The 25959-nt window shown below is 39.7% G+C and overlaps 1 protein-coding gene across 3 annotated transcripts in view; it reads right to left on the minus strand.

Annotated features, from left to right (window-relative positions):
- TMOD2 (tropomodulin 2) overlaps nucleotides 1-25959 on the minus strand; it is a 66141-nt gene that overhangs the window by 12711 nt on the left and 27471 nt on the right. For all 3 annotated transcript variants that reach the window (XM_033190107.1, XM_033190109.1, XM_033190108.1), the window contains exons 6-8: nucleotides 23628-23758; nucleotides 21950-22057; nucleotides 6090-6233 (exon numbers count right to left, since the gene is read on the minus strand). In XM_033190107.1, the coding sequence (XP_033045998.1) occupies nucleotides 6090-6233; nucleotides 21950-22057; nucleotides 23628-23758 (383 nt within the window). The remainder of the gene's footprint in view (nucleotides 1-6089; nucleotides 6234-21949; nucleotides 22058-23627; nucleotides 23759-25959) is intronic.

Raw genomic sequence — 25959 nt, forward strand, 5'->3', positions numbered from 1 at the left:
TAAAAGTCCCCTTACTTCAACATTCCCATTCCCCACAGAGAAAGCCAGATTGGCGTGCACTATGTAGTGTTCTAAACATTTTCTATGCATTCACACATCTACACAATCACTTGTACATCTATGCTTTTTTCACATAAATGGATTATACTAGCATATGGTTTTGAAGTGTGTTTTTATTTTTCATTTAACATTAAGGATATCTTTTCATGTTGGTAAATATACATTTACCTCATCCATATAAAGAACTGTGCCACATCCCATTGCAGTGATGGATCATAGTGTATTTAGCCAGGCCTTACTGACTTACTGTTACACTGCATTCTATTTCCACTATTCCAAACAAAACTGTAGTCAGCTTCCCTCCCCCCAGTGCATCTTGGGGCATTTCTGCAAGTATGCTTGTAGGACAAATTATAGCTGGGTCAGAGGGCAAGCATGTTTCCAGTTCTGGTATATTACTGACTTACTGTCAAAGGTTATGACAGCCTCTATTCTTGCTAACTGTACAAGTGTTACTGCTCTCCTAACCTAGCCAAATAAGATACTACTTACCTTTTTACTCTTTGTCAATACACTTCGTGAAAATTTATATTTCTTTTATATTTATTTAACTCCCTTAATTTGCATTTGTCAAATGATGAATAAGAACAATGAATTTTCTTATGGATTTATATTTCTTTTTTCTCAGGAACTACCAATCCATGCCATTTGCCCATTTTTCTACCAGCTTATGGTTCCTGTATTTTGTGTTTTTTAACTTGATTTGTAGGTTTTTTGTATGTTAGGAAATTAGCCCTTTGTCAAATGCGCTGAAACCATTTTGCTCTGTTTATCTTTTGACTTTCATTTTGTCACTATGATAACTTGTTTTTCATTTTCATATGGTCAGATTTATCAATCTTCTAGATATCATGTTTAGGAAGCTTCTCTACTCTTCCTGATTTCTTCCATTTGGTTTATGATTTAATATATTTTAATGTTTAAATCTTTACTTCATCTGGAATGAATTTTAACATAAGAATGAAGATAGGGCCAGGCATGGTGGCTCATGCCTAAAATCCCAGCACTTTGGGAGGTCGAGGCTGGTGGATCACCTGAGATCAGGAGTTTGAGACCAACCTGGTGAACATGGTGAAACTCCGTCTCTACTAAAAATACAAAAATTAGCAGGGGATGGTGGCATGCGCCTGTAATCCCAGCTGCTCGGGAGGCTGAGGCAGGAGAATCACTTGAACCTGGGAGGCAGAGGTTGCAGTGAGCCGAGATGGCGCCATTGCACTCCAGCCTGGGTAACAGGAGTGACAGAAACTCCATCTTAAAAAAAAAAAGACAAAAGAATGAAGATACAGACCCAATTTAATTTTGTTCCAAAATGCTAGCAAATTATCCTACCATCTTTTGTTTCATTCTTCCCTGATTTGAATCTGCTTTATTGCTCTGCTAGTCTATTTTTGTGCCAGTACCATACAATCTTGATCACTTTGTAATAAGTTAAAAACATATACCTTTTAAATTTGGAAAATTTAAATATGGAGTGGATGAAGAAGAAAAGTTTATGGCTTGCATCCCAAGCAAGTTTTAAGGCTTATCTCTTTGCTTTTCTCTTTCTCGTCATCCAGCAACCCCTCAAATGAGTCTCTCCTCGAGAACTTAACACAATGTGATATTTCCAGTTAGACAATAATAATTATGGGCATCTACCGTGTAGAGATTAACGCTTTAAGCATTATGAGTCAATGGGAGGGAGTGGCAGCAAAAAAGTAAGAGAAGCTGAGCTCAGATTTTCATGAGCAACTTTAGCAAATGACATGGTTTAGAATAGTGGGACTGTATCAAGGAATGAGCCCTCAGCTAAGGTTAGGGCGGCCACTACTATGGCTTGTGCCCCTGAAGCATTTGAGTCCTGGACTTGGGTAACTTGCAGTGTTAATGCAATGGTCAAAAGTTACCCCAAATCACCTATATTCCCAAGTATCTGAGTCCCGCCTCTCCAAGTAGCTGGCTATTTCCCCAGTAGTTTAAATTCTGCTCAGCATCCTTACAGCTGCTTTGTTTTGCAATAAAAGGCAAATCCACACTTACTCGCCCTTGAATGTTCTATTTATATAGACATCAACTGTAATTTCTTTAGGGTTTTCTGTATTTTGTAATGAATCTTGGATGACATTCTGGCAAAGCAGTGAAACAGAAACACCATCTCTGCTTTTATGTTAACTTAAACCATTAATATAATCTGGAATCAAAAATAGGAAATAATAATAGAATAAGAGCTTTTAGTTTTGTTGTTTTTGAGGGGGAGGAAGGAGATGATAATAGCTATATAAAAGACTTAGAAGCTGAAGAAAATTATATTGGGGGCATATAAAAAAGGGGAGGAATTAATGTAACATATACTATGTTTCTTCCTCAGCCTGTATCTTTTTTTGGATTTGAGGTCTTTTTTTTACACAAACCCAGGACAATAGATGGGCATCAAAATTTCTTACAATTTGGATATATATTTTATATATACTTAAATTATGTAAGTATGTAGTATATTAAATTATATAAACTTTTATTATGGTATATATTTTATATATATATATATATATAAAGATGAGGTATTGCTATGTTGCCCAGGCTGGACTTGAACTCCTGGGCTCAAGGGATTCTCCTGCCTCAGCCTCCTAAGTAGGTAGCTGGGACTACAGGCCCAGGCTCTTTTTATATTTTAAGTCACCAAACACAAAGGGGGAAAAGTAGAAACAAATGTGTATGCATATCTTCAAATCACCTTCTGTTTTTTTCTAAGTGACCTCTTTTATCTACTCAAATTTATTTAGCAGTTGCCCATCTGTTTCTTTTATATGCATCACTGATTGTTCTTCCCGCAGGGGCACCTGATTAAATCACTGCATATTGACCTGGAGCCTAGCCCAGCAGTCTGCCCCTGGTGGTGGATTCTCAGCAGGCCTTCCTTTCGGTGCAGCTGCCTATTGCTGTGCTGTTAAATTGGTCTTGGCTTCTGGTTCTGCCTGAGGAAACTGTCTTACAGATTATTTTATTTCAAACCCCTCATTTGATAGATAAGGAAACTGAGGTTACTTCTAACAGTCTATGAGTCAATGAACACAATTTGGATGTAAGACAAGTTTTGACCCTGAATTTCCTCATTTCTTAAGTAAAGCAAATAATTTTTTCCAATTCCTCTACAAAAGAGAGAGAGAGAGAGAGAGAGAGAGAATAGACAGGGTCTAGCTCTGTTGTCCAAGCTGGAATGCAGCGACGCATCCATAACTGACTGCAACCTGGAACTCCTGGGCTCAGGTGATCCTCCTGTCTCATCCTTGCAATGCACTGGGATTACAGGTGTGAGCCACCACACCCAGCCTCTCTAGAAAATCTTAATCCTCCTTGTCATATACAAATAAAGGGAAGCCAGGCTGGGCATGGCAGGGCTCATGCCTGTAATCCCAGCACTTTGGAAGGCTGAGGCAGGAGGATGGCTTGAGTTCAGGAGTTTGAGACCATTCTGGGAAATATAGTGAGACCCTGTCTCTACAAAAAATTTTAAAATTAGCTGGGCATGGTAGTGCGTGCCTGTAATCCCAGTTACTCAGAAGGCTGAAGCAGGAGGATCACTTGAGCCAGAAAGGTGGAGATTGCAGTGAGGCCAGATTGCATCATTGTACTCTAGCCTAGGCCACAGAGTGAGACCTTGTCTCAAAACAAACAAAAACAACCAAACAAAAAAAAAGACGAAATAAAGAGAAGCCATTTCAGAAGCAAAATGAAAGACTAAAGTTGAAAAACTACACAAATCCATTCCTAGATGGCTGAGGAAGGGTGATGAGGTTGATTTAGCGGGGATTTTAGGGAGCAAGTTCTTTGTACTTCAGGGTTTTTTTTTTTTTTTTTTTTTTTGAGACAGGGTCTCGCTCTGTCACCCAGGCTGGAGTACAGTGGCATGATCTTGGCTGACTGCAACCTCGGCCTCCTGCGTTCAAGTGATTCTCGTGCCTCAGCCTCCTCAGTAGCTGGGATTATAGGCGTGAGCCACCATGCCTGGGTAATTTTTGGATTTTTGGGCAGAGATGGGGTTTCATCATGTTGGCCAGGCTGGTCTCAAATTCCTGACCTCAGGTGACCTGCCCACCTTGGCCTCCCAAAGTGCTGGGACTACAGGCTGTACTTCAGGGTCTTCTTTATATGCATTGTCAAAAGCTGCTCTATTCTAAATTTTCACAATTCTAGCTCATTCTAGCCTCATTCTAACTCAATACTAGGCATAGAGTTGCCAGGTTTAGTAAATAAAAATACAGGACACTCAGTTAAGTTTGACTTTCTGATAAACAACACATATTTTTTTAGTATAGTATAAGGTATCCCAAATATTTGATGACACATGCTAAATTTATATGTCATTTATCTGAAAGCCAAAATTAACTGTATTTTATGTGGCAACCTTAGCTAGGTGGTATCTTGTAAGGAACTAGGGACAGAGTGTGTGATACTATTTCAGCTATGGGGTTTCACAATGGCCTAAATCCGTAAAAAAAGTTAAATATACTTTCAAACAGGGTATCCACTTCTGTGTTAGTTCCCCTGGAAATATTTACTAAGTGCCCACTTAGCTTCTTTCTGATATGAGTCTATTCAACAAATATCCCTGAGTGATCACTTCTGTTCACTCCCTTCATATTTCTCTCTGGCTTGTTTCCTTACTCCCCCACACCCTGATGCCACTTTCTACTTTACTAGCAGCTGGACATATGCTAGGATACACAGCATCAAACTTCCTGAGTGTGCAGAGCCCTGTGTGGCACATCCCCTGGGGTGCTGCCTCCACATCTCTGTGTCTGGGAAAGCTGTTTTGGTGGCACATCCCTTCTGGCAGGATGAGAATGAAAAAGCTCCTGTCTTCTGGTGGGCTTTCCGTGTTCCTCTGGCAACAAACATCAGAAGTCCAAGGCCAGAGGGCCTGCACTGGAACAGTCTGCTTGTCCTGGTTAGCAAAGACAGAGAGTATAGCCTCCATGGGAACTGTTGGGAGTTTCCAGGGTTAGGCAACAGTCCTGGGTGGCACTCTGCAGCTTTATCAGATCTTGGAGGGTCTGGACCAGGAAATTTCCCAGAGATGGCCCCCAGACATGCAAAGGATGCTCTAAGCAGTCACCTCCCCAACTGTCTCTCCCACTACCCCACAGGGGAACGAATGCTCATACCACAAATCTCCTTGGTCTCTCCTTTCCAAAGCCCTTTCTTTTCAAGATACAGTGTCTGGAACCCCATCACAGACCCTTCCCCGTGGCCAGAGGAGCAGGGTTCAGCATCATGGCTGGTCACTGAGAGTTGCTGTCTGTGGGCAGGAATCAGCTGAAGCCAGCAGAGCAACTCGGAAGGCACTGCAGGCTCATGCTGGGAAAAAGGTTGCCAGGCAGGAAGAGTTGGCTCTAGGGAAAAGCACCTTGCTTTGGCTGCAGATGGGAACCTGAGAAATGCTGCGGTCATGATCAATGAGATTGTGGTCAGACCACAGTCTCATGGGTGTGGCCTGCTACTCTAAGCCAGACCATCTTCTAGAACCCTGATTCCTTTAAATAGGCTCTCTGCAGCCAGCATCAGACTGCAGGAGCCTGCCTCTGCTCTTTTGGTTGTAGAACTCTTCAGCCAAGGAAAAGAAATCTGAATCTTTGGCCATGGCCACCCTGCTTTCTCTGCTAGCGACAGTCCCAGTGAGAAGCAAAAGTAAGGCTGGGATAGGACAGGGCAGAGATACTTGCCAAAAGGCAACAATGATGAGACTGAGTAAAGCAGCTGTCAGCACCTCTGCCACCACCTCCTCGCTTTCTCTTCTGGAGCCTGACTAGCCTAGGGTTGTGGGTAGATGGCTCTTTATGTCCCAGGCTGCCCCACTGTACATTGTTTGATTAGTAACATGCTCTTCTGCACATCCTCCATGGGCCAGAAATGGTTATAAAACTTACAGGAAATCAAGTACATCAAATGGAGTCACACACAGAACTGTGTCTAACTCATTCCTTGTGGCATTTCCCCTGCTCACTGCACACCCTGTGAGTTGGCTTTGTCTGTTCTCTGGCCTTCCTTACCTGGTTGTCAATCTTGATCTCTGTCAACGTGTCATTTTCTTTCAGTGCCTCTACCAGGGCCAGGATTCCAGTTCCAGTGATAAAATTGGATTCTATGTTTAGACTTGTCAAAGTCTTGTTTACTTTCAGCATGTCTGCAAAAGCCTTATGATGCAAAAAGAAAAAAACTTAGAATTAAGTTAGAATTTCTAAAGATTAATTTACTAAACCCCTCACTCTGAAATTAAATACAGATGTTTTCTAGCACTTAAAGAAAACTTTCACCAAATCACACTTTCACTTCCAAGTAACAAAGATACAATTTAAAACCGCAATTAAAATATTTCAGTCCAGCAGTCTAGACATAAATTTCACATACTTGCAAAAACTTTTTTTAAAAAAGATACTGACATAGGATTACTGATTTTTTTTTGTTGTTAAGTAGAGACATTAAAAAAACACTGTTTTCTTTTCTTTTTTTTTTTTGAGAAAACACGTTTTAACATTAGAAAAAAGGTAGAAAGGACATAATCCCAGAAAACCCAGTTTTTTTCCTTTTACTATGAATTGATTAAAAAAAAAACTTTACCATTGACTAGTACTTGGACACTACTGATTTAGTTATATTATTTCAGATCATCTATAAATCAGAATTTTAAAAAGATAACTTTTGGAACAAAATCACCACTGAGGGTGGCAAACCCATGGGAGACTCCAGTTTGAGACAGCAGACTGCACATGTGCACTTGCCGGCTCTCTTTACTCTCAAAGTTTCCCACCACCAGGAAGAAATAATATAATTTTTAAGAGACTGAAATTCTCACAGTGCAAGAAAACAAAACAAAAGGCCATTATCTTGAGAAATTGCTGAAATACAGAAAATAGAAAGATTGACAGATAAATCAGCACAAGCAAGTTGTTGCCTGAGCTGCTAGAGATAGGTACCATTTGGGGCAATTCCTTAAAGAACTGCCTTAGGAACAGATGGAACAGCCAGGGCAGATGGAGAGCATACTATCCCTCCCAGCACCTTCCAGGAAAAAGAGCAGCTGCCAGCACAGCTATCAATGAAGTCTCCCAGGAAGAGCCTCTGGTGAAGGTGCTGTGAACTGTAAGAGAAGCAGTGCGGAAATGGAGGCGCCTCCAGACCTTCATACCAGTACAGTGTTGGGGGAAAAGGGGGAAAGGCAGCTCTGCCAGGAAGGAAGTACAGTATTCCCCGCAATCTGCGGTTTCAGTTACCTGCTGTCAACTGCAGTGGGAAAACGTTAAATGGACAACTTCAGAAATAAACAATTCTTAAGTTTTAAATCGCATGCTGTTCTGAGTGGTGTGATGAAATCTTGTGGTCTATGTCGCCCAGGAAGTGAATCACCTCTTTGTCCAGTATCTCCATGCTGTCCCTGCCTATGAACCAATGACATTGCCTACTTTTGACATCCAACTATTGACATCGTCATGGCTGGATGAGCCAGGATCACTGGAGGCAGATGATCCTACTTCTGACAAATGGTCAGAAAGGCAACAGTAGCCTAACACAGTCCCGTTGCCTATGTCATTCACCTCACTTCATCTCATCACACAGGCATTTTACCATCTCACGTCATCACAAGTGGGAGGAGGATAGAACAGTAAGATATTTGAGAGAGACCATATTCACACAACTTCTACAACAGCATATTGTTATTACAATTGTTCTATTAGTTATTGTTATTAATCTCTTACTTGCCTAGTTTAAAAATTAACATTATTATGGGTGTGTAGTATAGGAAAAAACACAGCACATATCGGGTTTGGTACTATCTGTGGTTTCAGGTATCCACTGGGGGTCTTGGAACATATCCTCTGCAGATAAGGGGACTACTATATATTGAAAGGTGTCCCTCCCAGAATGAAGTCCTCCTAACTGTAGTGATTGCAGGGGACTCTCAGGCTGCCTGTGGGCTCCTTATACACATACTGCAGAGAAGATGGCAGGTCAGCATACCTGCTGCTGAAAAAAGGTCTCACTCATACATTCAAAAAAGACTATTTGTCAGGCTTCTGTGCTCTAGCAGTAGAAAAAAACAAAAATCCTTGTCCTCAGAGAGGCTTATATTTGAGCAAGAGGGCAGAGTCAGTAAATTAGTAAATAAAATATATAGCTTATCAGATGGTGACAAATGGAGAAAAATAAAGGGGCCTCCTTTTTAAGGGAGAGGTCTGCTGGTAAAACAGATAGATATAACTGCAGGAGAAATGATCCTGGTTTATACAAACCAACCTTGCTCTCCATTCAAAAATATAAACAGGCAACCAATAATTGCCAGACATTTTAGGAAAACCAACATCATGAAAGAATAAAGTTGACCAAGCAGGACAATATGCCATAGAAGAAACAGCACAAATGTAAAAATTCTAATTATGTATTATTTTCCTCCCCACCGCACAAAAAAAAAGAAAAGAAAAGAAAGAGAGAAAAAGTGGGGGGAAAGAGGGAGAGAGAGAAAAGAAAACATTTTGAAAATTTTTAAAAACTACATTGAAATAAAAGAAAATAATAGACATCTAGAATTACAAAATAAGCATGGCAGAAGACCAAGTTGGTGATCTAGAAGATAACACTGAGGATATTTCCAAGGATATACAGCAAAAAGACAAAGATAGAAACTATGAGAAAACCTTAAGAGATGTGGATGAAAGATGCAGAGATTCAACATTCATCTAAGAAGAGTTCCAGAAGGATAAGAAAGAAAAAAAGAAAGAAAGAGAGAGAGAGAGAGAGAGAGAGAGAGAGAGAAAGAGAAAGAAAGAAAGAAAGAGAAAGAAAGAAAAGAAAGAAAGAAAAAGAAAGAAAGAGAAAGAAAAGAAAGAAAACAGAAGGGAAGAAGTTATCAACTAACTAAGGAGGAAAAATAAATTTCCCAGAGATGAAGAAAGTTATGGATCTTTATCTGAAAGAAATCACTAGACACTCAGCAGAATGAATAAAAACTACTCTTTTTTTTTTTTTTTGAGACGAAGTCTCACTTTGTTGCCCAGGCTGGAGTGTAGTGGCATTGTGTCAGCTCACTGCAACCTCCATCTCCTGGGTTCAAGCAATTCTCCTGCCTCAGCCTCCTGAGTAGCTGAGATTACAGGGGCCCATCACCACACCCAGCTAATTTTTATATTTTTAGTTGAGATGGGGTTTCACCATGTTGGCCAGGGCTGGTCTCAAACTCCTGACCTCAGGTGATCCACCCGCCCTGGCCTCCCAAAGTGCTGGGATTACAGGCGTGAGCCACCGTGCCTGGCCCAAAACGACTCTTAAGTGAACAGACAAGTGAAATTTCAGAATTCCAAAGGGAAAGAGAGTACTAAAAATTTCTTGCAAGGAAAAATAAGTTACCTGCAAATGATCAAAAATCAGGTCAGCACTAGTCACTAGATTGTAAGGTCCATGGGAATGGAGATTTATATTTATATAGTCATATAATTGTAAATGCTGCTAATAGGTTAATTTTTGGAATCAATCTATATACAAACATAGAATATAATTACATAAAATGTATAAAGCTCACAAGTGTGAAAATAATGTAATATCTACAATTTGGAAGTGGAAGAGAAAGGAGGAATGGAAAATAAAGTAAGTATAGAACTGCCCTCATCATTTATAATAGAGAATAAAAAATTTTCTAAGATGATAAATGAAAAATATGAATTTCTGTGTATTAGTGATTTTCTACATTGACCACACATTAGAATGGCCTGAGAGCTTTAAAAAATTTACCCCAGAAGAATTGAATCAGAATCTCTGAGGCTGTGGAATGGCCATCTGCATTTCTGAAGAGCTCTCCAGGTGAATAATGTGCAGTTAGGGTTGACAACCACTTTTTTTTTGTTTTTCCATTTTTTGGTATAGAAACAGGGTCTCTCTATGTTGCCCAGGCTGGTCTTGAACTCCTGGCTTTAAGTGATCCTCCTGCCTCAGCCTCCCAAAGTGCTGGGATTACAAGCATGAGCCAGTAACCACTTTAATTAAAGTCATAAAGACAACAACTAGAATGAAAAACAAACTACTAATAGTGATTGCTTCTGGGGAGTAGAACAAAAAAGTTCTGAACTATTTTAATTGTTTTTACAGTGGAAAAGACAGGAAGAAAGAAGATGAGAAGTCCCAACATTGGATGAGAACAGGGTTATTTAACCCCAGCATGACTGACACTTGGGGTCAAAGAATTCTTGGTTGTGGGAAGCTGTCCTGTGTACTGAAGAATATTTAGCAGTATCTCTGGCCTCTGAGACTCACTAGATGTCAACAGCACTCCTCCCCATCATGACAACCAGAAATATCTCCAGATGCTGCCAAATGTCCCCTGGAGGGCAAAATTGCCCCAGGTTGAGAACCACTGGACTAGAAGAATAATCCTGTATCTTGATCAGGCAGTTGCTTGTACTGCAAAGAAAGCTCAAGAATTTGGATTTACACTATGGCACACCACGTAAATTAAAGTGTATTTATTCTGTGCTAGGTCCTTAATTAAAATTAAATCTATACATTTTAATCTGATCACCAGAGAGGGATGCATCAGGACTTTCCTTTTGGACACTCCAAGCTTTGGGATTTACTCTCATTATTAGAATAACAAAATGTCAGAGCAATTAGGCCTTTACAGAAAGTTGCAGGACCTCCTGGCAAGTTGCCAGGATCTTGCCAATTTCTTTTAAACTTGAGAAAACACTTTCTTATGCTCCACAAAACAGGGGCGAGCCAGCCAAACACAATCCTGGGCTGCAGGCCCAGGTTCATTTCAGTTCAGCAAATATTTGAGCATATTACATGTGCTGGGAATAATAACATTATTAAAACAAAGACTAGATGTTTTAAATGTCACTGAAATAGAGTAGAAATACATCTTTAAAGAGAAGGATTTGCTCTCTGTACTTTATAGGATTGTACGGAAATGCGAATTTCTGCACTGGCCAAATGGTAGCCATGAGAAATGTGGCTATTGAGCCCTTGAAAATTGGCTAGTCTGATTTGAAATGTACTGCAAACATAAAACACACTGGATTTCAAAGATGTAGTATGAAAAAAAGAATGCAAAATACCTCATTATTTTTTCAAATTACATTTTGGATATATTGGTTTAAATATAATACAGAGAGTTCCTGACATGATGGTTCCACTTTCGATTTTTGGAATTTACCATGATGTGAGAGCGATACTCATTCAGTATGCCCCTTGACTTATGATTAGGCTATGTTCAGATAAAGATTTTCAATTTACAATTGCTTTATCTGGACATAACCCCATTGTAAGTCAAGGAACATCTATTTACTACTAAAATTAATTTTGTCTACTTTTCAATTTTTTTTTAAATATGGCTACTAAAAATTTTAAATGTATACGTGGGGCTTACATTTGTGGCTCACGTTTTATTTCTTTTTCTTTTTTTTTATACTTTAAGTTCTGGGTTACATGTGCAGAATGTGCAATTTTGTTACATAGGTATACATGTGCCATGGTGGTTTGCTGCATCCATCAACCTGTCACCTACATTAGGTATTTCTCCTAATGTTATCCCTCCCATAGTCCTCCAACCCCCACAGGCCCTGGTGTGTGATGTTCCCCTCCCTGTGTCCATGTGTTCTCATTGTTCAACTCCCACTTATGAATGAGAACATGCAGTGTTTGGTTTTCTGATCTTGTGACAGTTTGCTGAGAATGATGGTTTCCAGCTTCATTCATGTCCCTGCAAAGGACATGAACTGATCGTTTTTTATGGCTGCATAGTATTCCATGGTATATATGCGGTACATTTTCTTTATCCAGTCTATCATTGATGGGCATTTGGGTTGGTTCCAAGTCTTTGCTATTGTGAATAGTGCCACAATAAACATACATGTGCATCTGTCTTTATAGTAGAATGATTTATAATTCTTTGGGTATATGTCCAGTAATGGGATTGCTGGGTCAAATGGTATTTCTAGTTCTAGATCCCTGAGGAATTGCCACACTGTCTTCCACAATGGTTGAACTAATTTACACTCCCACCAACAGTGTAAAAGCATTCCTGTTTTTCCACAACCTCTCCAGCATCTGTTGTTTCCTGACTTTTTAATGGTTGCCATTCTAACTGGCATGAGATGGTATCTCATAGTGGCTTTGATTTACATTTCTCTAATGACCAGATATGACGAGCATTTTTTCATATGTCTATTGGCTGCATACATGTCTTCTTTTGAGAAGTGTCTGTTCATATCCTTTGCACATTTTTTGATGGGGTTTGCTTTTTTCCTATAAATTTGTTTACGTTCCTTGTAGATTCTGGGTATTAGTCCTTTGTCAGATGGATAGATTGCAAAATTTTTCTCCCATTCTGTCGGTTGCCTGTTCACTCTGATGATAATTTCTTTTGCTGTGAAGAACCTCTTTAGTTTAATTAGATCCCATTTGTCAATTTTGGCTTTGTTGCCATTGCTTTTGGTGTTTTAGACATGAAGTCTTTGCCCATGTCTATGCCCTGAATGGTAGTGCCCAGGTTTTCTTCTAGGATTTTTATGGTCCTAGGTCTTACATTTAAGTCTTTGATCCATCTTGAGTTTATTTTTGTATAAGCTGTAAGGAAGGGGTCCAGTTTCAGTTTTCTGTATATGGCTAGCCAGTTTTCCCAACAGCATTTATTAAATAGGGAATCTTTTCCCCCCATTGCTTGTGTGTGTCAGGTTTGTCAAAGATCAGATGGTTGTAGATGTATGGTGTTATTTCTGAGGCCTCTGTTCTGTTCCATTGGTCTTTGTATCTGTTTTGGTACCAGTACCATGCTGTTCTGGTTACTGTAGCCTTAGAGTAAAGTTTGAAGTCAGGCAGCGTGATGCCTCCAGCTTTGTTCTTCCCGCCCAGGATTGTCTTAGCTACGCGGGCTCTTTTTTGGTTTATATGAAGTTTAAAGTAGTTTTTTTCAATTCTGTGAAGAAAGTCAGCGGTAGCTTGATGGGGATAGTGTTGAATCTACAAATTACTTTGGGCAGTAAGGCCATTTTCATGATATTGATTCTTCCTATCCATGAGCACGGAATGTTTTTTTCATTTGTTTGTGTACTCTCTCTCTTATTTCCTTGAGCAGTGGTTTGTAGTTCTCCTTGAAGAGGTCCTTCACATTCCTCGTAAGTTCTATTCCTAGGTATTTTATTCTCCTTGTAGCAATTGTGAATGGGAGTTCACTCATGATTTGGCTGTTTGTCTGTTCTTGGTGTATAGGAATGCTTGTGATTTTTGCACATTGATCTTGTATCCTGAGACTTTGCTGAATTTGCTTATCAGCTTAAGGAGATTTGGGGCTGAGACTATGGGGTTTTCTAAATATACAATCATGTCATCTGCAAACAGAGACAATTTGACTTCCTTTATTCCTATTTGAATACCCTTTATTGCTTCCTCTTGCCTGATTCCCCTGGCCAGAACTTCCAATATTATGTTGAATTGGAGTGTTGAGAGAGGGCATCCTTGTCTTATGCCGGTTTTCAAAGGGAATGCTTCCAGTTTTTGCCCATTCAGTGTAATATTGGCTGTGGGTTTGTCATAAATAGCTCTTATTATGTTGAGATACATTCCATCAATACCTAGTTGATTGAGAGTTTTTTAGCGTGAAAGGCTGTTGAATTTTGTTGAAGGCCTTTTCTGCATCTATTGAGATAATCATGTGGTTTTTGTAGTTGGTTCTGTTTATGCGATGGATTATGTTTATTGATTTGAGTATGTTGAACCAGCCTTGCATCCCAGGGATAAAGCCGACTTGATCATGGTGGGTAAGCTTTTTGAGGTGCTGCTGGATTCGGTTTGCCAGTATTTTATTGAAGATTTTTGCATCGATGTTCATCATTATTGGCCTAAAATTTCTCTTTTTTTTGTTGTATCTCTGCCAGGCTTTGGTATTAGGGTGATGCTGGCCTCATAAAATGAGTTAGGGATAATTCCATCTTTTTCTATTGATTGGAATAGTTTCAGAAGGAATGGTACCAGCTCCTCTTTGCACCTCTGGTAGAATTCGGCTGTGAATCCGTCTGGTCCTGGACTCTTTTTGGTTGGTAGGCTATTAATTATTGCCTCAATTTCAGAACCTGTTATTGGTCTATTTGGAGATTCAACTTCTTCCTGGTTTAGACTTGGAAGGTTGTATGTGTCCAGGAATTTATCCATTTCATCTAGATTTTCTAGTTTATTTGCATAGAGGTATTTATAGTATTCTCCGATGGTAGTTTGTATTTCTGTGGGATCAGTGGTAATATCCCCTTTATCATTTTTTATTGTGTCTATTTGATGCTTCTCTCTTTTGTTCTTTGTTAGTCTTACTAGCAGTCTATCTATTTTGTTGATCTTTTCAAAAAACCAGCTCCCGGATTCATTGAGTTTTTGAAGTTTTTTTGGGTCTCTCTTTCAGTTCTGCTCTGATCTTAGTTATTTCTTGTCTTCTGCTAGCTTTTGAATATGTTTGCTCTTGCTTTTCTGTTTATTTTAATTGTGATGTTAGGGTGTCAATTTCAGATTTCTCCTGCTTTCTCTTGTGGGCATTTTGTGCTATAAATTTCCCTCTACACACTGCTTTAAATGTGTCCCAGAGATTCTGGTACATTGTGTCTTTGTTCTCATTGGTTTCAAAGAACATCTTTATTTCTACCTTCATTTCATTATTTACCTGGTAGTCATTCAGGGGCACGTTGTTCAGTTTCCATATAGTTGTGTGGTTTTGAGTGAGTTCTTAATCCTGAGCTCTAATTTGGTTGCACTGTGGGCTGAGAGACAGTTTGCTATGATTTCCATTCTATTACATTTGCTGAGAAGTGTTTTACTTCCAATTATGTTGTCAATTTTAGAATAAATGTGATGTGGTGCTGAGAAGAATGTATATTCTGTTGATTTGGGGTGGAGAGTTCTGTAGATGTCTATTAGGTCCTCTTGGTCCAGAGCTGAGTTCAAGTTCTGGATATCCTTGTTATTTTCTGTCTCGTTGATCTGTCTAATACTGACAGTGGGGTGTTAAAGTCTCCCATTATTATTGTGTGGGAGTCTAAGTCTCTTTGTAGGTCTCTAAGAACTTGCTTTATGAATCTGGGTGCTCCTGTATTGGGTGTGTAGATATTTAGGATAGTTAGCTCTTCTTGTTGAATTGATCCTTTTACCATTACATAATGCCCGTCTTTGTCTCTTTTGATCTTTGTTGATTTAAAGTCTGTTTTAGCAGAGACCAGGATTGCAACCCCTGCTTTTTTTTACTTTCCATTTGCTTGGTAGATCTTCCTCCATCCCTTTATTTTGAGCTTATGTGTGTCTTTGTACATGAGATCGGTCTCCTGGATACAGCACACTGATGAGTCTTGACTCTTTATCCAATTTGCCAGTCTGTGTCTTTTAATTGGGGCATTTAGCCCATTTACATTTAAGGTTAATATGTTACATATGAATTTGATCCTGTCATTATGATGCTAGATGGTTATCTCGCCCATTAATTAATGTAGTTTCTTCATAGCGTTGATGGTCTTTACAATTTGGCATGTTTTGGCAGTGGCTGGTACTGGTTGGTCCTATTCACATTTAGTGCTTCCTTCAGGAGCTCTTGTAATGCAGGCCTGGTGGTGACAGAATCTCTCAGCATTTGCTTGTCTGTAAAGGATTTTATTTCTCCTTCACTTATGAAGCTTAGTTTGGCTGGATAAAAAATTCTGGGTTGAAAATTCTTTTCTTTAAGAATGTTGAATATTGGCCCCCACTCTCTTCTGGCTTGTAGGGTTTCTGCCGAGAGATCCGCTGTTAGTCTGATGGGCTTCCCTTTGTGGGTAACCTGACCTTTCTCTCTGGCTGCCCTTAACATTTTTCCTTCATTTCAACCTTGGTGAATCTGACAATTATGTGTCTTGGGATTGCTCTTTTCGAGGAGTATCTTTGTGGTGTTCTCTGTATTTCCTGAATTTGAATGTTGGCCTGCCTTGCTAGGTTAGGGAAGTTCTTTTGGATAATATCCTGAAGAGTGTTTTCTAACTTGGTTCCATTCTCCCCGTCACTTTCAGGTACACCAATCAAACGTAAATTTGGTCTTTTCACATAGTCCCACATTTCTTGGAGGACTTTTTTTTTTCACTTTTCTTTCTCTAATCTTGTCTTCTTACTTTACTTCATTAATTTGATCTTCAATCACTGATATCCTTTCTTCCACTTGATTAAATCGGCTATTGAAGCTTGTGTATGCTTTATGAAGTTCTTGTACTGTGGTTTTCAGTTATGAAATTCTCGTACTGTGGTTTTCAGCTCCATCAGGTCACTTAAACTCTTCTCTACACTGGTTATTCTATTTAGCCATTCATCTAACCTTTTTTCAATGTTTTTACCTTCCTTGCAATGGGTTAGAACATGCTCCTTTAGCTCAGAGAAGTTTGTTATTACCAACCTTCTGAAGCCTACTTCTGTCTACTCGTCAAACTCATTCTCTGTCCAGTTTTGTTCCCTTGCTAGTGAGGAGCTGTGTTCCTTTGGAGAAGAGGCGTTCTGGTTTTGGGAATTTTCCACCTTTCTGCTCTGGTTTCTCCCCATCTTTGTGGTTTTATCTACCTTTAGTCTTTGATGTTGGTGACCTACAAATGGGGTTTTGGTGTGGATGTCCTTATTGTTGATGTTTATGCTATTCCTTTCTGTTTGTTAGTTTTCCTTCTAATAGACAGGCCCCTCAGCTGCAGGTCTGCTGGAGTTTGCTGGAGGTCCACTCCAGACCCTGTTTTCCTGGGTATCACCAGCAGAGGCTGCAGAACAGCAAATATTGCTGTCTGATACTTCCCCTGGAAGCTTCATCCCAGAGGGACACCTGCCTGTATGAGGTGTCTGTCAGCCCCTACTGGGAGGTGTCTCCCAGTCAGGCTACACAGGGGTCAGGGACCCACTTGAGGAGGCAATCTGTCCATTATCGGAGCGCGAATGCCATGCTGGGAGAAGCACTGCTCTCTTCAGAGCTGTCAGGCAAGGACGTTTAAGTCTGGAGAAGCTGTCTGCTGCCTTTTGTTCAGATATGCCCTGTCCCCAGAGGTGGAATCTAGAGAGGCAGTAGGCCTTTCTGAGCTGTGGTGGGCTCTGCCCAGTTCAAGCTTCCCTGCCGCTTTGTTTACACTGTGAGCATAGAACCACCTACTCAAGCCTCAGCAATGGCAGACGCCCCTGCCCCTGCCAAGCTCCAGCATCTCAGATGGATCTCAGACTGCTGTGCTAGCAGTGAGCAAGGCTCCATGGGCATGGGACCTGCCGAGCCAGGCATGGGAGAGAATCTCCTAGTCTGCTGGTTGTGAAGACGGTGGGAAAAGCACAGTATTTGGGCAGGAGTGTACTGCTCCTCCAGATACAGTCACTCATGGCTTCTCTTGGCTAGGAAAGGGAAATCCTCCAACCCCTTGTGCTTCCTGGGTGAGGCGATGCCCCACCCTGCTTCAGCTCACCCTCCGTGGGCTGCACCCACTGTCCAACCAGTCCCATTGAGATGAACCAGGTACCTCAGTTGGAAGTGCAGAAATCACCCGTCTTCTGCGTCGATCTCACTGGGAGCTGTAGACCAGAGCTGTTCCTATTCGGCTATCTTGGAAGTAACCTCTCAAGTTTTATTTCTAATAAACAGTGCTGTCCTAAACTCTTGATTTTTATATGGCGCACTGTAAATAACAGTAGCTTTTTAAATACATTTGAGCCTTCTCCCCATTGGCATTCAGTGGGGACAAATTCCATTTGAATGCTCAGTTACTATAGATGTGGTTATATGGAAGTGCTTGGGGCACAGTAAACTAAACTCAATCACAGGTGACTTACATTTGCATCCTGGTTTGGCCACATGCGGTGTAATCTTAGTTCAGCATTCAACTTCTTTGAGTCTCAGTTGCCTCATCTGTAAAATGGCTTGTGTTCACCACAAACCCCAAAATATGTTTTCTGATTGAATGTAAAACAGCCTTAAATGGGCACATGTCTAAACGGATGCCAGTCACACAGGGCTTCACTGATTCTAACAATATATCAGAATAATAATTTATAATATGAAAGCAGAATAAGGTTTGAGGTCCACAAATGTCATCCATCAGAAATGCCTTTTTACCTCATGTTTGAATGCTAAAAATAAAGACTTTCTGCCAGGGCTCCCAATAAAACAGTCACCTAGGCACAGTGACAACCAAGAAAACCTTTCCTAAAATCATCACTTTGTTCCCTTGGTTCTGCCTCTCTTCTCTGCTTACCCTTGAGGAGGGGGAATTGGGGGAGTCAGGAGGGGAGGAGGGTGGTGTGACACATCTTAGAACTGGAATGGAGGACAAGTGAAAAATTTCTATTAGGAGTGATGCTCTTCAGAAAACAGTAGCAAAATCATGTTTTGAAAACTCTATCCACATAAATGAATATATATATATGTATATCTTCCTGTGGTCCCTCTATTTTTTATAGATTGTACTATGACTATACCAAATAAATTAAAAATGTTTTACTGATAAATAATAGTTGTACATATTTTTGGGGGTAAATGTGATATTTTGATACCTTTATACAATGTGTACGCAGTGATCAAATTGGAGTAATTAGGACAGCCATCACCTCAAAGGCTTATTTTTGTGTTGGGAACATTACAATTCTTCTCTTCTAGCTATTTTGAAATTTATAATAAATTACTGAATACAACAACTTATTCCTTCTAACTAACTGTATTTTTGTACCTCTTAACCAACTTCTCTTTGTCCCCACTCTCTTCCCAGGCTTTGGTAACCACCATTCTACTCTTTACCTCCATGAGAACCACTGTTTTTAAGCTCCCACATGTGAGAACATGCTATATTTATTTTTTTGTGCTTGGCTTGTTTCAGTTAACACAATGACCTCCAGTTCCATCCATGGTGCTGCAAATGACAGGATTTCATCTTTTTTTATGTTTGAATAATATTTCAGTGTGGATATATACCACATTTTCTCCATCCATTTGTCTGTTGATGAACATTTAGGTTGATTCCATATCTTGACTGTTGTCAACAGTGCTGCAGTAAACATGGGAGGGCAGATACCTCTTCAATACACTAATTTCCTTTCTCTTGGATATATACCCAGCAGTGGGACTGCTGGATCATATGTAGTTCTAATTTCAGTTTTTGAGGAACCACCATACTGTTTCCCATAATGGCTGTACTACTCTACATTCCCACCACCAGTATACAAGTGTTCCCCTTTCTCCACATCTTTGCCAACATTTGTTACCAAATAAAGTATTCTTTAAAAAGCAAGTTACAAAAGGTCAAATTTGCCTGAAAAGTGTTACCAAAAGAATCCAGCTCCTAGTGTAGTGCTTTTCATACGATAGGCATTCAACACATAGTTGTTGCATTAAAAACAGCATCAAAGTGATTATTATATTTGGAATTTATTTAATCCACTTAGTAAGTTATCTATTTGGTCTAGAATAGGAGTTAGATTATTAGATTATTTACCAGTAGTGTTGACAGTTGATTGTGAACTAACCCCACCCCTGCAATTTTACTCAAAATAATATATTAAACAGAAGTGACAAATCATTTCTTTATCCCTTTATTCATTTACATACAAAGTATATTGTGAATATTTTTGCTTTACTGAAAAACATCTACTAAAAGGCAGAAATAGCACAAAATCATACCGAGATAAGAATCCTTAAACTGCTCATTTCACCTTACCAATTATCTAGTTCTGCTATCTTTCTATTTTAATGACAGGTTTCAAATTCAAAACTGCTTTCAATCTACAGATTTAGATATGTAATAACTGCTGGTAAAAACATTGATTTTTGTAGCCTGGTTCCTCTTTTACATGAGTGCTTATTTCAAGTTTGCTGTGATCACCATAGAAATATTCTCTATTGCTAGAGGTTGGAGGTTATGATCATTCATTTATCTAACAAGTACTTTCAAACAGCTATTCTGTGCCAGGACCATGATAGGTAGTCATTACTTTCATGTCATGTTTTAAATGCTATTTTAGATCTTCCAAAAGGCACATTACTTTAAATCAAAAGATCAAGTCAAGACAACTTCTGTTTTTCTTTTCTTTTCTTTTTTTTTTTTTGTTTGAGATGGAGTTTTGCTCTGTCGCCCAGGCTGGAGTGCAGTGGTGTGATCTCGGCTAACTACAAGCTCCGCCTCCCGGGTTCACACCATTCTCCTGCCTCAGCCTCCCAAGCAGCTGGGACTACAGGTGCCCGCCACCACGCCCGGCTAATTTTTTATATTTTTTAGTACAGATGGGGTTTCACCATGTTAGCCAGGATGGTCTCGATCTCCTGACCTCATGATCTGCCCACCTCGGCCTCCCAAAATGCTGGGATTACAGGTGTGAGCCACCGTGCCCAGCCCAACTTTCGTTTTTCTAACTTGATTCAAGGGCTGAGCATTAAATGCCACAGAACAACAGGTTGATGCCCAGGCTTTTGATAAGTGACATATTTTAGCAAATGTATGAAAGCCAGTCATTGTGTGTAAATCTAGCATAGCTTGATGGTTACACTTCCTGGTTATAGAACCAGAAAGACTTGGTAGTGAATTCTGGCTCTGCCGTTTACTGGTTTTATTACCTTGGATAACTTACCTAACCTCTCTGAGGCTGTTTTCTCATTTGTTAAAGTTGGAACTAATAAGAGTATATACTCATAGCATTACAGTGACAAATGGATGAGATGCTGTGTGGAAAGCACAAAGATCGGTGCTGGCATTTACTAATTCCTCAATAAATTAGCTATTAATAGGAGTTATTAATTGGCTATTGATAGGAAGAATAAAAATCATGATAGCGATGGCGTAAGTATTTACCTGGGTCAAGGGACTTCCTTATTTGGCTAAATTATCTAAAATGTATAGGAAGAACAGAACTTTTAGTTGGCTATTTTTCTTTTATCTATCTATCTATGTATCTATCTATCTATCTATCTATCTATCTATCTATCTATCTATCGATCATCTCATTCTATTGCCCAGACTGGAGTGCAGAGGTGCGATCATAGCTCACTGCAGCCTAGAACTCCTGGGCTCAAGCCAATTGTCTCACCTTAGCCTCTTAAGTAGCTGGGACCAGAGTTGTGTGTTACCACATCCGGCTGGCTATTTTTTTCATATTCTGGTTAACAAGGTGTCAAACACAAAATGCTTCACGATTTCGTTGTCTAAGATATTTTAGACACACATTAATCCATTTCAAAGATTAAAATATACTTTAATATTTCTTTTTTTTTTTGAGACACAGTCTCCCTCTGTTGCCTAGGCTAGAGTGCAGTGGCATGATTTCAGCTCATTGCAAACTCCGCCCCCTGGGTTCAAGTGATTCTTCTGCCTCAGTCTCCTGAGTAGCTGGGACTACAGGTGCATGCCACCATGCCCACTAGTTCTTGTATTTTTAGTAGAGATGGGGTTTCACCATATTGGCCAGGCTGGTGTCAAACTCCTGACCTCATGATCCACCCACCTCGGCCTCCCAAAGTGCTGGGATTACAGGCGTGAGCCATTGCGCCCAGCTACTTCAATATTTCTATAGGTGCCTAGTTCCTGAAGGATTTTAAGGTCATAATATGCAATGACTGCAGATGCAAAAGTTTTAGAAAATGTATCCTAAGCACAGAACAAACCCTAAATATTCAGTTAGTTAAATGGCAAACTTATCTTATTTCTTTCTCTGAAAATTGTAATGCTGACAAAATTCCAGATAACTTAAAGCATCTGACAGTTTGGTTCTGAAGTTTTACTATTGCATTGTAACTATAATTTTGCTCATTAACTGTGTAGAATGTAAGTTTACCAGATCTAAAAAATTGTTAGCTAATGAAACAAATTAAATAGAGCCTCCAGTGGATTAAATAACTTCATGTTATATTTCTAAGAATTCTACTCACAATGGCCACAGGGTCATTGCTGCGAGTTGCGGCCAGGCTGAACTTCTTCACGTGAGTGTTGGTCTCCAGAGCCTTTGCAAATTCCCTCAGGGTTGGAATTGGAATGTTCTAAGACAGAGAAGACATGGCTAGTTGATGACCCATTCTATGGCACACTTTTGCCAAGGTAAGAACCCACAACCTTTAAATACCATATGTGTGTAGATAAATACATGATATCCCTTCTAAATGAGGGTCGTTACCTAGCCTTCAGCAACCAAGCTATCCCGAGCCAACAGCACCACTTAGTGTCCAATAGGGGAATCTAGTCTACCACGATGGTACCTCTTGAGTGTCGTCTTTCTGTTTTCCCTTACCAAGAAAGTATGCACATACTACACCTCCCTCTTTTTATTTTTCACTCTATATTCTAGCCAGACTGATACACTTGTCATTGTTTTAATATACCACAGTCTTTCTCTTTTTCAGACCTTTACATATGCTTTCCCTTTAGCCTGGAAATTCCTTTTGTCATTTTCTCTCATTAATTCCTACTCATCTTTCAAGACTCATATGTAATATCATCTCCTTTGTTTACTGGATCTCCTAGGTAGCATTAAAATTTTTCTTTCTTGCAATTCAATGACATTTAGGGGCTTACCACATCATGTTATAATTATCTGTTTAGTGTTTTTCTCCTAGTATAATATTTTTCAGAGTAAAGACTGAAAAAATCTTATTCATCTTTTAGTCCTTTTCCTAGATAATTTACCACAGTAATGACCACTGGGGAAGGATACAATATGGGGTGCAGTTAGAAGTGGAGAAGAGTCCTGGCTGCACTATAGGCTAGCTCTATGATCTTAACAACTCTTTAAGTCCCACTAATAATTAAATAAGATAATAAATTCCAAGTATTTAGTAAAGGACATGGCACATAGTACACACTCAATAAAAGTTGGTTATTATTAAATGCTAAGAACTGGCTCAAAAATAATAAACAAAAGAGACTTCAGTAATATTTATACACACACACACACATACACTCTCTCTCTCTCTCTCTCTCTTCTACTCTTCCCCTTTGAGAGTGGCATGACTTATCAAATTGAATAAAGTGGAAGTAACAACATCTTCAGTAACTTCAGAAACCAGGTCAAAACAGGTATTGTGGCTTCCTGCTTTCTCATCTTTCTGTCTTGGATCACTTGCTCTGGGGAGCCACATGGTGAGAAATGGAGGCCTCTTCCCAACAGCCACATGAATCTGCCATCTTGGAACTGGATCTTCCTGCCCTGGGCAAGCCTGGTACTGCAGCCTTGGATGACAACTTCACTGTCACCTCATTTGAGACCCTGAGCCACACTATCCAGCTAGCCACTACCAGATTCCTGACACTGAAAAATTGTGTGTGAAATAATAAATGTCTCTTGTTTGAAGCCTCTAAGTTTTGGAGTAATTTGTTACTCAGCAATAGATATAACTAATGTACTACGCTTAACTCAGGTACGGTGATTCTTTTCAAATAATTATAGAAATCACTGTTTTCCAAAACCCACTTCTTTTGAATAGGATACCTTGACTCCAACTCAGTGACTACAAAGAACTGCAAACAGGTGCGAAAACAAGCAATTGGTCATCTCTGGTAAGTTTTCTCACCTCATGATAAATTAAGTGACTGATGATAATCACAATGAAATACCTTAATGTTGTTGAGGTTGACTTCTTGCAAGCTAGGATCATTGGCTTTCATCTGCTGCAGGCTTATTTCCACATTTGTGGGATTGGGTGGTTCCTCAAATACTGGCTTTACCTTTTCACCTTTGACAACATCTAAAACACAAGTTTTCATTTAAAAAAAATGCAAAGTCTCTCCTATCAAAATCAGTGGCAACTTCCCAAAAAATGACATTTCTTTCATATGCTCTGATTCCAATAAGACTTTAATAGCAATGACAATAGGTTTATCCTCAGCTGAACAAGCATGGGAGTGGTGTAGCTCTGAGTCACAGTTTGGAAGGCTGGTGTTTCTCAACTGCAATGAGAATTCCCTGGGGCTAACACTGCATGGAGCCAAAAGTTCAGGAGGCCCTGCAGCAAACTCCAATGTTCAAAATATCCATGGGCAGTTATTGCTGCTCCATATGGACATCTGTCAGACTATACTAACTGACTTCAGGATCTGAGATACAAATCAGACACCACAATAAGTCTTCACTTCCCAAACTCTAATACCCCTCTGGCCTCTTGATCATACCCTACCCTCCTCTGAGTTCTATTCTGGAGCTTTAGTTTTAAGGAAGGTATGGGAAGAGAAAGGGATAAAACAGAAGAATGGAAGTTAACAGAGATACAAAGGATTAACATCCCAACATACACAGAGCTCTTACAAATCAATAAGGCGACCCAATTAAAAATGAACCAATAATACGATCAGAAGAATCTGTCACTCAATCAAAAATATAAAAAAGTAACTAAGCTCCAAAATAAAGAAAGGAGATACCATTTCATTAACAAACAAGTGTGAAACAAGATAACATTTGGAGTTGGCAACAATGTGGAGGAAAAAGCATCTTCCTACTTCTCTGTAAGCGAGAATGTGATCTGATGCAAATGTTTTGGGAGGGTAATTTGGCATTATCTATCACAATTTAAGATGTGCATGTTCTATGACCCAGCAATTCTATAGAAGTCTTATCTACAAAAATAGCACAGATACATAAAGATATACATTCACGGACATTCCCTGTTCCCTGATATATTACTTGTGACAGCAAAACATGATAAAATGTCCATCGATATGAAAATGGGTAAATAAAGTATAGCATCATCACATAACAACTCATTGTCTATTCATTAAAAGAATCTATGCACAAGCCAGGCATGGTGGCTCACACCTCTAATCCCAGCACTTTGGGAGGCTGAAGCAGGAGAGTTGCTTGAGGCCAGAAGTTTGAGACCAGGCTGGGCAACATAGTGAGACCCAGTCTCTACAATAAATTTTAAAAATTAGCCAGGTGTAATTTTGCCTGTAGTCCTAGCTGCTCAGGGGACTAAGGTGGGAGAATCCCTTGATCCCAGGAGTCTGAGGCTGCAGTCAGCCATGGTAGTGATGCTGGACTCCAGCCTGGACAACAGAATGAGACCCTGCCTCAAAAAAAAAAAAAAAAAAGGATCTTCATTATCTATCCATTAAAAAAGTTATCTACTCATTAAAAGAATGAAGGAAACCTATAGGTACTGATAAGAGACCACAATTTGAAGACAAGTTAATATTTGTGTGTATGTGTATGTATAAATGTCCAGAAGGTTATGCATCAGATTGTTAACAGCAAACATTGTCAGAATGTTACCCTTTGATGCTGAAGCTAAAAAGGATGAGCATTTTTTATCCATAAGTATAAGAAACAAGAAAGGCTAGCCTAGGCAACATAGCAAGATCCTGTCTCTACAAAATAAAAATAAAAATAATTAACTGAGTGTGGTGGCATGCACCTGTAGTCCCAGCTACTCAGGAGGCTGACCGGGAGGATTGCTTGAGTCCAGCAGCTGGAAGCTGCAAAGAGCTATGACTGCACCATTGTACTCCAGCCTGGGCAACAGGGCAAGCCTCTATCTCAAAAAATAAAAGGAATATTGCTCATTGTGTGTCTAAATTACCACTATAAATAATATTTCATATATACACTACTGAGATTAGAAAGCATCTCCCAAGTCTCTATTAAGTGAATAAAATAAAATTAACCTAAGAAAAGTTGTAATCCTAAAAATGAGCTGGGTGTGGTGGCACACGCCTGTAGTCCCAGCTACTCATGAGGCTGAGGCAGAAGAATTGCTTGAACCCAGAAGGTGGAGGTTGCAGTGAGCCCAGATCGCGCCACTGCACTCCAGCCTGGGTGACAAAGCAAGACTCCATCTCAAAAAAAAAAAGGCTGTAATTTTCTATGAGTTTTCAAAGCATATGGGTCACACTGTACTGAAATGACCTGAATATTGGTCCTTCCTTACCCCAGACAGATAAATTTCTTTGGGCA

This window comes from Trachypithecus francoisi, unplaced genomic scaffold (genome assembly GCF_009764315.1).
Source record: "Trachypithecus francoisi isolate TF-2019V2 unplaced genomic scaffold, Tfra_2.0 Lachesis_group3, whole genome shotgun sequence".
NCBI lineage: Eukaryota > Metazoa > Chordata > Mammalia > Primates > Cercopithecidae > Trachypithecus > Trachypithecus francoisi.